The 15,265-nt window shown below is 38.0% G+C and overlaps 1 protein-coding gene across 1 annotated transcript in view; it reads left to right on the top strand.

Annotated features, from left to right (window-relative positions):
* The window catches only part of LOC136876487 (uncharacterized), a 77,715-nt gene that overhangs the window by 46,189 nt on the left and 16,261 nt on the right, over window positions 1–15,265 (top strand). Inside the window, exons 7-8 of the mRNA XM_067150484.2 lie at window positions 4,230–4,402; window positions 10,979–11,073. Coding sequence (XP_067006585.1) covers window positions 4,230–4,402; window positions 10,979–11,063 — 258 coding nt within the window. The 3' untranslated portion in view covers window positions 11,064–11,073. The remainder of the gene's footprint in view (window positions 1–4,229; window positions 4,403–10,978; window positions 11,074–15,265) is intronic.

Raw genomic sequence — 15,265 nt, 5'->3', positions numbered from 1 at the left:
TCAGAGGGTCCCAGGTTCAATTCCCGGCTGGGTCGGGGATTTTAACCTTCATTGGTTAATTCCAATGGCCCGAGAGCTGGGTGTTTGTGCTGTCCCCAACATCCCTGCAACTCACACACCACACATAACACTATCCTCCAACACAATAACACGTAGTTACCTACACATGGCAGATGCCGCCCACCCTCATCAGAGGGTCTGCCTTACAAGGGCTGCACTCGGCTAGAAATAGCCATTAAACGTGAGGTGTGCGGCCAGTATCCAGTATTCGGGAGATAGTAGGTTCGAACCCCACTGTCGGCAGCCCTGAAAATGGTTTTCCGTGGTTTCCCATTTTTACACCAGGCAAATGCTGGGGCTGTACCTTAATTAAGGCCACGGCCACTTCCTTCCCACTCCTGGCCCTTCCCTGTCCCATCGTCGCCATAAGACCTAACTGTGTCGGTGCGACGTAAAGCAACTAGCAAAAAAAAAAAAAAAAAAAAAAAAAACGTGAGGAACTTCATCTTATTTGCCCGTATTGAACTGAGATCACAATTAAAATAAAAATCTTTAAAGTTCCACCTTGTTTAATACAAATACACTGTTGTTAGATGACTTTTTACAACATATATTTATTGCAGTACTAGTTTCGGCGCTCTATTAAGGCACCATCATCAGCTGAACATGCTGATATACTTAACTCCTTAATTTTTATCTAATGGTAAGTTTAAAACTCTTAAGTTACAAGCAAGATAACCCTTGTGAGTCGAAATTGTAAAATCTCATGTGATGTTCTTAAAATTCTGTGATGGCTATAATTTTTTACATTCGTAAAAATAAAGTTCAACAACATTCCTAAAATCATTAAATTAAAGCTGAATCAAGTCCTAAAATGTTAAAAAGTTCATTTCACAGATGCATTAGTTGCCATGTGTTGGATAAAAACTCGTCGTGTTCATTAAATTGCCAGACTGTGCCGTCTTCCGATGTTTGTTGATATGTGGGAGCTTAGTTCTTATGTTATGTTTCTAGTGGTTGGAACTGATTATTTGCCCTGATGTTATTAAGCGGGCATAGCCTCTCAGTTCAATAACCCTGTAATGATGAAAGTCCTCTGTTAATAGAAAAGCTAGATAAAGATATTAAGAACCTGATTGAATCAAAATGTTATTGAAGTTGACTCACCTCAATGGTTATGTACTTTGTGCGGCGTCTGCAGCACGACGAGTGTGTCTGCTCGTGTCGAGTGCGATGTGATGAAGCGCTAAGGAAGGGGAAGTAGGGGCGGCAAGAGGAATGTTTCTGGAACGTTGGCAATGTAGGAGAGGGTCCGGGGGGCGTTGCGGACAAATACAGTAGAATGAGAAACTGTTACGTAAAGTTCGAAAGACGCACAAATTTTCCGGAATTCTTAGCTTGTTGAGTAATAGAATCAAGCAATCGTATAATACTTTGGATTTCTCGGAAATTTCATTCAAATTTAGGTTAGCGTTATAATACTGGTCTAGATGTATTAGACACGCTTCTGTGATGTCAAGCCTCGGTCCCTTGGATAGTGTTTCCATTATTTCAAGATCGTGATCTATGTCTGTGAATTTATGTTTATATTCATGGACGTGTTGGCCTACGGCTGAAAATCTATTGTATTTCACAGCATTGAGATGTTCTTGATATCTAACATTAAAACTGCGCCCAGTTTGCCCTATATATCCGCTCCCACAGTCTTTGCATTCGAACCTGCTGTATACACCTGATTTAGAGTATGGGTTGACTTTATTGACAGCTGATGCATTATGCAAAATTTCAGTGGTTCTGTTATCTGTTTTGAACGCAATCCTAATGTTACGTTTCTTAAAAATGTTCGTAACTTTATAAACCTCTTTGTTGAACGTAAAGTTTGTGATTTCTTTTGATTCAAGTTTATCTTTAGTCAGGGTTGTGGGGGGGCGATATTTAAATTTACTTATTATCCGCTCTATGAAATTCCCTTTAAAGCCATTGGCCTTAGCCATAGCTCGAATAATGTTCAGTTCCTTGTCCCAAACAAACTTAACACAATAAATTCCAAACTCAACAATATAGCCAGTAAATGTTGACGCTTAGAACAAACAGTTCACACTCCTATTATAAATACTAGAATCAAGATAACTCATATTTATTACCATTGTTTTAGTAGTTTAATAAAAACACTGGTCTTGTAAACCAATATTAAGATATTTCTTCTAAAACTCAGAGGAACTGATAATTATTCGAGCTATGGCTAAGGCCAATGGCTTTAAAGGGAATTTCATAGAGCGGATAATAAGTAAATTTAAATATCGCCCCCCCACAACCCTGACTAAAGATAAACTTGAATCAAAAGAAATCGCAAGCTTTACGTTCAACAAAGAGGTTTATAAAGTTACGAACATTTTTAAGAAACGTAACATTAGGATTGCGTTCAAAACAGATAACAGAACCACTGAAATTTTGCATAATGCATCAGCTGTCAATAAGGTCAACCCATACTCTAAATCAGGTGTATACAGGTTCGAATGCAAAGACTGTGGGAGCGGATATATAGGGCAAACTGGGCGCAGTTTTAATGTTAGATATCAAGAACATCTCAATGCTGTGAAATACAATAGATTTTCAGCCGTAGGCCAACACGTCCATGAATATAAACATAAATTCACAGACATAGATCACGATCTTGAAATAATGGAAACACTATCCAAGGGACCGAGGCTTGACATCACAGAAGCGTGTCTAATACATCTAGACCAGTATTATAACGCTAACCTAAATTTGAATGAAATTTCCGAGAAATCCAAAGTATTATACGATTGCTTGATTCTATTACTCGACAAGCTAAGAATTCCGGAAAATTTGTGCGTCTTTCGAACTTTACGTAACAGTTTCTCATTCTACTGTATTTGTCCGCAACGCCCCCCGGACCCTCTCCTACATTACCAACGTTCCAGAAACATTCCTCTTGCCGCCCCTACTTCCCCTTCCTTAGCGCTTCATCACATCGCACTCGACACGAGCAGACACACTCGTCGAGCTGCAGACGCCGCGCAAAGTACATAACCATTGAGGTGAGTCAACTTCAATAACATTTTGATTCAATCAGGTTCTTAATATCTTTATCTAGCTTTTCTATTAACAGAGGACTTTCATCATTACAGGGTTATTGAACTGAGAAGCTATGCCCGCTTAATAACATCAGGGCAAATAATCAGTTCCAACCACTAGAAACACAACATAAGAACTAAGCTCCCACATATCAACAAACATCGGAAGGCGGCACAGTCTGGCAATTTAATGAACACGACGAGTTTTTATCCAACACATGGCAACTAATGCATCTGTGAAATGAACTTTTTAACATTTTAGGACTTGATTCAGCTTTAATTTAATGATTTTAGGAATGTTGTTGAACTTTATTTTTACGAATGTAAAAAATTATAGCCATCACAGAATTTTAAGGACAACTCATGAGATTTTACAATTTCGACTCACAAGGGTTATCTTGCTTGTAACTTAGAGTTTTAAACTTACCATTAGATAAAAATTAAGGAGTTAAGTATATCAGTATGTTGTTTTGTATTGTTATATCTTTAAGTTTTCTCTACTTATTGCGCAGCTGATGATGGTGCCTTAATAGAGCGCCGAAACTAGTACTGCAATAAATATATGTTGTAAAAAGTCATCTAACAACAGTGTATTTGTATTGAACAAGGTGGAACCTTAAAGATTTTTATTTTAATTAGAAATAGCCACACGAAATTAAAAATTAAATTCATAGGTGACCTTTTTTATTAAGCTCAATTATTTTTGAGATGAGTTTTCTTTCTCTGCTATGTGTAAAGTAAGAAAGGAAACATTTTGTGTAAAGAAGTTGGTATGACCAGAATGTATTCCTTCTTTCACAAGACATATTTCTGTATCTGTTCCGTTCTGTACAAATATTGATCAAATTGGGTAAGGAAAAAAAAAAACAACATAAAGGAAGAATGATTGATATAGACAAGGACAGGAAGACATACCCTTCTTCTTAACTGATTACAATGTAATGTTAAAATTATATTTTTATGTATGTGGTCTTTTACTCTAATGTGTGCGAGTCTTTGAGTAACTTCTTTTGCAAGTCTCTTTTCCATTTGCCCTGAATGATAAGTTATTTACATTCAGCTTTTGTTTGGTAGTTGGTTAGTTGTCACACAACCAAGTTATTAATTTATTATTTAAAATATTATTTTTAGGAACAAAACGTAGAGTTGGGCAGACTTGCCATGTACCACACCCTTGCTCAAAAAGGACCAGCCATGCATCTCGTTGGTATGAATAATCGAGAACTTGTGCGATCCAATCTCGATATCTTGCAGAACGGAATTAATGACTTGGAAAAACAAACATTACAGGAAGTCAAAACGAGGTAAGTACCATCACAGGGTGTAACAATAAGGTGTGGTCAAACTTTCAGGACACAGTCCTGACACGTAGAAGAAAGAAAAAAATATGTTAATGAACATGGCTTCAGAAATGCACTATTTCCATATTAGAATTCATTTTCTACAATTAACCCTTAGCACTCACGCAGTGGGCCATGCCTGACCACAAGAATATCCCACATAGATCCTATGTCGGGCAATGCCCGACATGATTTACTTCATTTACGCATTTTTACGTAACCCATAACCGTATACAACCACAACTGTTATTTTTGTACATACACTTTAAATACATTTTTTTTATTTTTCTTTACAGTCTATCCAACATTCTAATCATTGAAAATTTACACAACAGAAGGGATACTACAATTATATTGATAAATATCTTCAATCCAGTGCATTGTCGTGAATTTACGACGTGTATTTTTAATTCAACGTATTCTTATTCGACTGGTTACATAACCAATTTAACTCAAGAAGAATTACCATGATCATCCCTGACCTAATCTTCTACTACATGATTAATTAGAGCCCTTGTTTTGTATATATTTTATTCTTCTAATTTCTACTTGCTGATGAATACAGCTTAATATGGACCTTCACCAAATGTTAAAGAAAATGGATCCATTTCAATTTCAGACGAATGCCGTTTGACAATCTTCCTACCAACATTAACATATATATTTTTTAGACTAGATTATGAGAATGACCTACAATTGTTTTAACTTGTTGTTTATAAGATTTACTGATAACTTTTTAATAATGGTATCAAAAATAACTTTTAATGTCACATTTTATTCCAATCTTATATGACTGATTATTGTAAGACAGTCTTAAATGTAACTATTATTTTTAAAGTTGTTCATAGTGCTGATGATGCCCGTTAAGAAGGGCGAAACATGTTCACGATTTTTCAATTATTTATAATCATTTAACCACAATAGTGGTAATTGTAAGTATTGACTAGGTTGACATTAAACAAATATTTTTTTTAAAATTATATGTAATGATTTACTTCCTTATATAACTCCTTTTTCGGGTTATGTATATGCATGAATTACAGGTACAGTAATCTACTGCCATCTTTCGATGACAGTTTGAAGCCATGTATGGCTATAATCTCTTCGTATTCTGGCTTTGTGTGCATTCTTTGAACATCATGCAAGTTTGTAAATAGACGTTGTTTAGCAACATGGTGTCGTTTGAGCAGAATGAGAAGGAAATAGCCAGACTTTTAGATGAAAATGACATTGATTTCAGTGATAGTGAGAGTGATTTTTAACCGTAGAGAGCCAGACAACGATATATCGTTGTTTCGTATATACGCGTAAGGTGCCAACCACGATATATCGTTGTTTGGGTAGCGCGCAATTCTATACGAGTTAGTACAACTTGGGCCGTCAAATTGCAACATCTTATGTGTCGAGTCCATAGATAATTGTCATTAGATTTTAACTACGCCGCTAGATAGTGCGTAAATTCATTCGCTATCATGCATTGAATTTCTAAAGTCCGTGTTCATTTACGACGTATGATCTCCATGCCGCGTGAGTAAAATGGTGACTAGCGGGAGAAGTTATTTTGTTAACAATGACGAACTGGCTGTATATCTTAATATTTTTAGTGAAGAAGAGGATGATGAAGACTCTGATGAGGAATTCATTCCTCCAGCAAGTGAGGAAGGGTAAAGTTAAAGTGTTATTGGGACTGATAACGGCGAGTTTTCTGTAAACACTCAACCACGTGTTCATTGTCCGAATGTAAACATTGGAAGTGGTAATGACCGTCTGAGTGACAGTACTGATGATGATGATGACGGCTGTAACAATATCCAACAGCAACAATTTCCTGTTTTCCGTGAAATTCAATTAGGTCAAGATGCAACATACCAACCCTAACCTGATTATTATGATACTCCTAGCCCGAGACACACCCCTTCGTCAGACGCAAACCTATAACGTATTTTTATTTTATTTTTCACGACTCAGTTATTGAATCTCATAACTACAGAGACAAGCAGATACGAGAAATCATGTCTTGTCACCATATGCCAGAGCACAGCAGTGGCGCCCGGTTACATTGACTGAAATGAAGGCTTTCATTGCTGTTTTTTTGGCCGAGCATATTTTCTTATGGGGTCAAAAACTCCCATTATTTTCCGTGGTTTGGAAATATGCTCTCAAGAAACAGATTCCAATTGATCTTGAGATTATTTCATCTTGTGAACAATGATAATGTATCACCATCTGGTCACCGTGACTACAACCCATGTGCCAGGTTCGATCCCATTGTTGAACATGCCAATTGTATATTACGATACCATTGTACATAACTCTTAAACTATTGAAGATAAAAATGTAAAACTTTACATGTTTATTCATCTAAAATAGGACATTTCAAATAAGTCATCAATATTTACCGTTGAGTTGAATTTTCTGTTTCGTTTCTGATTTTTAATTTTTGGTGTTTTGAAAGTGTTTGGAAAATATTTTTTTTCAAAATACTCAAGAGCATTTTAGTGCTGTAATTTAGTTCAGCAGTAAGAATGTCTTCTTGTTAACATTTAATAAAAAATTCAAGTCATAGTTATAATATTTGTGAACTATATAGTCCACAGAGTGAGAACCTGCAAAATTCTCTAAATCTGTCTGGCACTCTTGGCATACTGTGAGCAATCGGGCCTGGCACTAAGAGGGTTAATTAAGTGGTGAGGAAGATATTGCAGAACTAGACTGTGTTAGTGAGTTGAGTGATAAAGATCCCGATAATGAGAAAAATATGCTAAATGGCAGTGCTGGTACCTCTATTAATGGCTGGAGGGAATACCGTGACACAGACTTGGACTTCAAAAGAACCCCATTCACAGGTACGTCAAGTTATAAGCCATTGCAAGGGACTAAACCTAAGAGTGAATGTGACCTTTTCCAATTATTCATGACTGACAATTTATTGTTAAAAATTGTGCGCGAGACTAACCAGTATGCCAGTGTAAACATTCAAAAGGTTGCGCCCCTCAGACGTGAGACTATTTGGAGATCGTGGATAGATGTTATTCTTCCTGAATTCAAAGCATTTTTAGGCATAATCCGAAATGTGGCAATGAACAGTAAACCTGAATTGCAACGTGAGACAGTGTTTTCATGCAAAACTTGTAGAAAAAAGCCTGGATTTCACCCTAGCAAGTGCTTTGACAAGTTCCACACAATGCACAATGAATTACAGATAAAAAGTGACTGTCTGAGATAATTTCAGGCTTAAAAATGCTGAACATTACACCTGAATATTGTATTATAATTGTATTTGTTTTGTGTTTGCTTTATTTGATTGTTTGATTTTTATAAATATGCTGTCCATATGTTTATGCTGTCTTTTATCCCTCTGCAAGTAGAGCTGGAGTGTCAGGAGTGTTCGAAAAAGAAGAGGAGGGCTAAGAGTTAATTATGGGAAACACACATTAACTTATAACACATCAAAATTTATACACCAATTTCTAAAAAAAACATTACCTAGTCTTGTCTTAAATAATTGCAAAGAATTTGGAAATATATTGAACATCTCCATTAGTAAATTATTACAATCCCTAACTCCTCGTCCTATCAACGAATATTTGCCCCAATTTGTCCTCTTGAATTCCAACTTTATCTTCATATTGTAATCTTTCCTACTTTGAAAACACCACTCAAACTTAATCATCAACTAATGTCATTCCATACCACCTCTCCACTGACAGTTCGGAACATACCACTTATATATAAATAAAAAAGTGTATATTTAAGATCCACCTTTTCACCACAACAAATAATTTTATTCATATATTCTCGTGAATATTGCGGGACATGTTTCAGCCTATGTGGACATCATCAACCACGTTCCCTTAGTACAGATTAAACTTAACAGCAAGAATATGTCTTAAAAACCCTACACAATTAACAAACAAATAAAAACATGTTATCCTTGTCAAAGTAAATGGATAAAAGTCTAATGAGTCTTATAATGTGATATTTTTCCTTCAGGTGTGTAACATCTCTTGTTTTTAGAGTAGCATGTTACTAATAAAAATTGCACTTATACATGTTGCTTGTAATCTACATACAGTCTTGAATCTTAAAATATCTTCTTATAAAACAAACAGAATTAGAACTGTAAAACTGTTTAAAATGTGGGAATATATCAACAGTCTACTTGCTGTGAAGTGAAGGGCATTTCTTTCACTGTCGTTAGACAAAATGGACCATATATTACTTGAAGGAGGTGCAAAAATTCTGTGCACTACTGTAATGTCCAACATTTGGAAGAAAGGGAAATATAAATGAAAATACGTAATGTGCAGAAATTGTCAAACTGTCGTGTGTGGTGGGTTCTTAAGTGTACTCACCCCCTGCTTTCTTCCCACAGCTGACAATTGTTCTCTGTCTGGTGTTGTATCTGTGCATGGGGGGGGGGGAGGAGTGTTTCATCTGTCAATGAGTGGAAGGGTGACTCACTTACTGCTACCTGCTATACTGACAATTGTTCTCTGTCTGGTGTTGTATCTGTGCGTGGAAGGGGGGGAGGAGTGTTCTGTCTGTCAATGAGTGGAAGTTTTTTTTTTTCTTAGATAAGTCACTTTTTTGATACCTAATAATGCTAACAGGGAAAATATTTTCTCATAGAGAGGATTCTTATTGTCTAAAATTGTAGTTATTACTATCCACACAAATTAAAAAAATTCCATTGCATTAATGAGATTACCTTTGTTAATTCTTTTTATTATTATTCTCAAATCTTGCTCTATGGATGTATAAGAGTGTCCTACTTCGTCCATATGGGTGCTCATAGCAGAAAACTTACAATGTTTACCCGCATTCAGGTATTCCATGTACCTAGTTGCAAAGCTTCATCCCGCAATATTCACGAGAATATAAGAATAAAATGATCAAAGGATTATTTGTTGTGGTGAAAAGATGAATCTTTAATATAACTTTTTAAATTTACATATACTAGACATTCACCGCGGACCTAAAATAAGATTCATAATGTGTAACATACCACTTAGTCGAGCAGTTCGTCTTCTTTCTCCCAAGTCTTCCCATCTAAACTCTGCTGCATTTTCTTAATGCTATTCTTTTGTTGGAAATCACCCAGAATAAATCAAGCTGCTTTTCTTTCAATTTTTTCCAGTTCTCAAATCAAGTAATCCTGGTGAAGGTCCCGTACACTGGAATCATACTCTAGTTGGGGCCTTACCATAGACTTATATGCCCTCTCCTTTACATCCTTACTTCTTCTTCTTGATATGTTTCTGCTTATGCAGGCTGCTCATTTACATCCTTACTACAGCCCCTAAATATCCTCATAACCATACCATACCCTGTATTGACAGTCCCATTTATATGATTACCCCAGTAAAGACCTTTCCTTATATTAACTCCTAGGTACTTAGAGTGATCCCCAAAAGGAACTTCCACCCCATCAATGCAGTAATTAAAACTAAGAGGTCTTTTCCTATTAGTGAAACTCTCAACCTGACTTTTAACCCCGTTTATCATCATATCATTGTCTGCTGTCCATCTCACAACATTGTGAGGTCTTCTTGCAGTTGCTCACAATCTTATAACTTATTGTACTTCTCTATACAGTCTGACATAATCTGCAAAAAGCCTGATCTGCGATTCCAGTTCATTAGGTACTCATTGGGTTGTATTTCTGTATTTGTGCTCTGTTCCTAGTCTTACCACCTGTCTTCATCTTTATCTTCTTGTCTCTGCTATTTTCCTGTATTTATCTCGCTTTGTTCTTATCCTACATTTTCTACATCCAGACTGAATCTGTCAAGATAGCCCCTCATTGAGTGTTGAAGCCCGTCATCGTGATGAAGCTGGGAAGCAGAAATAATCTTGTCAGGGCTAGGAAGAAACGGATGTAAAAGTACTGGGACTAATGAGGAGAGAGCTCATCTATGTGATATATATGACGATTGTCTTCTGTGTTTTCATATTTATCCTAATATCCTCTTTCTGTTTCTCCCTGTTCTTACACTGACCTATCATTTTGCTTATCATATTGTTTATGTATTTTCTTTCATGTTCCTCACTTGCTCTATATTATTAATCTCATGTGCTTGCTAAACTCCTGCAATTTTCTCTCTCTTATTCTGCTAGAATACTCAGATCAAAAGTGTAAACTATTTTCCCAAACCTTCTTAATACATATTTAGTCAGTGAACACCCTACATAATCCACAATAAACATTTTTTCATTCTCTATATTGGACTTCTATAACTTACAATGTAGGCTACCGAGTATCATTCCATGCAAACTGAATATTAAAATATCTTCTGGATTGAATATTTGAATTTTTTCTATGTGATTTGACGTTCTGAAACTGTATTGCTATCATTCAAATCTAGACACTATGCTGAATTTCTGTTTTGTGTTAATTTTTATTTCTAGTTTTCCTCCTTTATTACATTGAGAAAGTCACTGCTTAACTTACATTAATAATAAAAGTTTTAATAATTTCTTTGTATTTTCCCTTTACGCAATTTTCACATTTGTAAACAACAATTTTTTTTCTTCCAGATTTTTTTCAAAAGTGTCTCAGGGCCATTGGGAAGGAAGGGAGATACAAGAATATTGGAAGAAAATGGAGACTCTTCAGAAGTAAAACCTCCAAGGTATGCACATATTATTGTTTTTATTAACTGATAATTGTAAACTGGTTTGATGCAGTTTCCATGTTATCCTGTCCTGTGTTAACCTCTTCATCTGTTCTAATTTGTTTGTCATTTTCATGTCTTGACCATATGTGGAAAATATTACAGGTCATCCCTAAGCTTAAATGAATGTAATAATCATATGATTTACTGATAAGTAAACAAAGCTCTCTTGGGTTACTGTAGAAATATTCCAGTTTGTGAAAAGGATGTTGTTGTATACAAGGAATTTGGTACTGTATATAGTAACACAACATAAAATTTATTGCTTCAATAGTTTTATACAGTATTTACAAGAAATAAAATGAAACTTGTCTTGAAGCTTGATTGAATGCACGCAGTTAATGCTGTTATTAAATGATAGACTGAAAGTCTGTGGCACAAATATATATTTACAGAGAGAGAGTCCTATATACACATTCACACCTATCTTGAGGAGTAAGTCTATTCCACTCGGAAATGTCCTTAGATAGTCGAAAACTATCTGTTGTGGGATAACAAGTGTAACTTGTAGAGAGAGTCGCGTTAGTATAATGCTATTATTGGACTTAGGCTTGCAAGGAACTTGCATCAATATCTTAATTCGCAGAATGCTAAGATAGTCGTCAGAGCACTGGTGAGGACTTGGGAGGGTAGCAGAATGCTTGACTTGGGGCTCGACTTGGCTATGGGAATCAGGGAAGATGAGGCAGTGTCCTGAGGTGAGACCTAACAACCAGCAATCTGTCCACCCGTTCAAGACACGTTTTTAAGAGGAATGCCTCCGTGTTTGACTTGCGGTGTGGTCTGGTTGTTGGACACCGGGGTAGTCCTCGGTAAGGCGAGGAATGCCGCTCCTTATATATCGCTGGCTGACGTCACCGACGAGCATGCCAGGCGCAGTGCAGTCCTCTCGTAGGCTCTGGAAACATCGGTGATGCGGCAGGTTGCGGAGCTTGTAGGCGCGGAGGACACACACAACACCCTCCCCTCCTAATTACGCTGGTACTTACTTTACTTAAACCTGAAGATACAGCTTTCTTCATGCTTTTCTTGAATGTTTGTACAAAACATTCAGCTTCACCATTAGACTGTGGGTGAAAAGGCGGTGCCAGAATATGCCGAATGCCATTATGAGTACAGAAGTTCTGGAAGTGAGTGGCAGTAAATTGGGGACCATTGTCGGAAATGAGCACTTGAGGTAAACCTTCAGTAGTGAAAATCTTCTGAAGTGCACAAATGGTAGCTTCTGTAGTAGTAGAATGCATTTCTACGACGTAAGGAAAGTTGGATAGAGAATCTATCACTATGAGCCACATAGAGTTGAGAAAAGATCCAGCGAAGTTTATGTGTACTCATTCCCATGGAGAAGTAGCACAAGGCCATGGAGCTAGGTCAGATGACGGTGCGTTCTGATGTATCTGACAGGGGTCACAGTGGCGGATGAGTCGCTCAATGTCGGCGTCAATACTGGGCCAATAGCAGTGTTGACGGGCTAGTTGGTTGGTGCGTGATATTCCCCAATGTCCTTCATGTAATAAGTCGAGAACTTGTCTGCGTAGACTAAGAGGGATAACCACTCGGAAGAGGGTGCCTATTTCCAATAGTATTACTCCGGTTCGAGTCGTGAGACGATGCTGTAGACGATGATAAGGAGCAAGGCTGGTAGGAAGCTTGATTTGAAGAGGTCAACCGTTGCGGATATAAGTACGTACTGTAGCTAGTGTACTATCCTTATCAGTCGCTTTGGCGATGCAAGTAGCGTCAATGGGAAAACTGAAGACTGTGTCTTCAAGTTCTATGTCTAACTGAAGACATGCAGATTCTTGAGAATCGAAAGTAATATCAGGACCTACAGGTAAGCGAGAGAGAGCATCAGCATTACAATGCCGGGATGTGATACGATAGACAATCTGATAGGAGTAGCCACACAGAAATATGGACCATCTTTGCAGTTTCCTTAGAGAATGTTCAGGGATCTTGTTACCAGGGTGGAATAAGTGAACAAGAGGCTTGTGATTAGTTATGATGAGGAAATGGTTGCCGTAGAGATACTCGTTGAAATGGCAAATACCAAATATAATAGCTAAAGCTTCTTTCTTGATTTGAGAGTAGTGACGTTGATGCTCGTTGAGTGTCTTTGAAGCGAAAGCGATAGGACGTTCTTGTCCTTGACGATCCTTCTGGGAGAGAACGGCGCCGAGTCCATAATCAGACGCGTCCGTGGCGAGAGTGAGGAGCTTACCGGGCTGAAAGTGAGTCAGCTTGACAGCGTGGACAAGGGCCTTGTTGATAGTCTGCCAGGCATGTTGACATTGGTGAGACCAATGAAATTTAGCACCTTTCTTGCGTAAGGCGTTCAGAGGAGCTGCTACTGAAAAAAAGCGTGGAATGAACTTGCTATAATAGTTTGCTTTGCCTATGAATGATTGGAGCTGCTTAATGTTCTGCGGTGCGGGCATGCTGACAATGGCAGAGACGTTCCATTCACTAGGTCGAATGCCAGTTTTATCAAGGATATGACCTAGGTAGTGAATTTGAGGTTGAAAGAACGTACATTTAGTGAGATTCGCTCAGAGGCCATTTTCCTTCAATTTGGTGAGGAGTAGGCGCAGATTAAGCAGGTGCTCTTGATGATCTTTGCCAGTTACAAGAATGTCATCAAGGTAGTTAGCACAACCGGGAATAGAGGCAGTAAGCTTTGCTAAATAGCGCTGGAAAATCACAGCGGAGGAAGAGACACCGAAAGGTAGGCGCTGAAACTGGAGAAGTCCAAGAGGGGTATTCAGCGTGAGACACTGCTTGGATTCTTCATCTAAAAGTAGCTGCAGATAAGCTTCTTTGAGATCAACTTTAGAGAAGAACTGTCCACCGTCTAAACGTCGAAATAAGTCCTCAGGGCGGGGAATTGGAAAAACGTCTGTTTCAACCTGAGCGTTGATGGTAGAGCGAAAATCACCACAAATGCGAATATTGCCATTAGGTTTCTGGACTACAACGAGTGGAGTAGCCCATTTACTGGAATTGACTGGAACGACTATACCATCGGCTATCCATCTCTGTAATTCTTGAGTAACTTGGTCCTGAAGTGCAAGTGGGACTGGACGTGCTTTGAAAAAGCGAGGCTTGGCTCCTGTTTTCAGCTGGATATGAGCTGTGTAGTCTTTGGCTGTGCCTAATGTAGAGTCGAAGACTTCTGGAAATTGTTCGAGGAGATCGGTGACATCAGAGGTAGGCTGTAAGGCTGAGACTACATTGACATTGTCATGAATTTGAAAACCAAATAAGTTAAATAGATCCATGCCCAGAATATTAGATGCAGTGTAGTTATTGACTACGAGCAAGGTAACAACCTTATGAATATCTTTATATCTGGCTGGAATAGTGATTTGTCCCTTAATATCAATTTTCTTCTTGTTAAACATAACAAGTTGGACGTCAGCAGGAGAGAAAGACGGCGATCCCAAGTTGTGATACGTAGCAAGGTTGATGATGGAGACAGGTGATCCAATATCTAATTGAAAATCAGTAGAGTGATCGGGGAAAGAGATCGGAATGATGATCTTGCTGGAATTTCTAGTAGGAAGAATGAGATTAATCTGATCAACCTCCATGTTTTGTCGTGTCGTCGTACGAGTTTTCTTTGTCTGAAGAGTACTGGCAGGGCGGGATGTACTTTTACAGACAGTCTTGATGTGTCCTACTTTATGACATCGATCACAGGTGGCTTTGAAGAAGCGGCAGTCACGGCGTTCGTGATGCTTAAAACATCCTCTGCAGGAAGGCAGGGGCTGAGTAGTTTTCTGAGAAATGCACGTCTTCGTAGAAGAGCGAGAAGGAACCTGTAGGGCACGCTTGGAAGAGAGCAAGCGGACCTTGCGGTTCGAAGGAGCAGAATGCGTCTTGGCCGTATGAGATACGTGAGAGACTTCATATTTAGTAGCTATTTCAGCTGCAGTTTTGGTAGTCGTTTCATAGACTGTGGCAATATGCTGGACTTCTTCCAAAGAAGGGTTACTACTTTTTACAGCGTCGAAACGAACCTTGTCGTGGGGAGTATGGAGAATAACCCTGTCCCGAATAAGTGAATCTATGTAGGGCATGCTACAACCATCCTTGGAACAGATAAATTTACAATTCTTGGCGAGACCTCGTAATTCCGCAATCCATTCAG

Source organism: Anabrus simplex, chromosome 6 (genome assembly GCF_040414725.1).
Source record: "Anabrus simplex isolate iqAnaSimp1 chromosome 6, ASM4041472v1, whole genome shotgun sequence".
NCBI classification, from domain to species: domain Eukaryota; kingdom Metazoa; phylum Arthropoda; class Insecta; order Orthoptera; family Tettigoniidae; genus Anabrus; species Anabrus simplex.
This window is presented reverse-complemented; position numbering and strand designations above follow the sequence as displayed.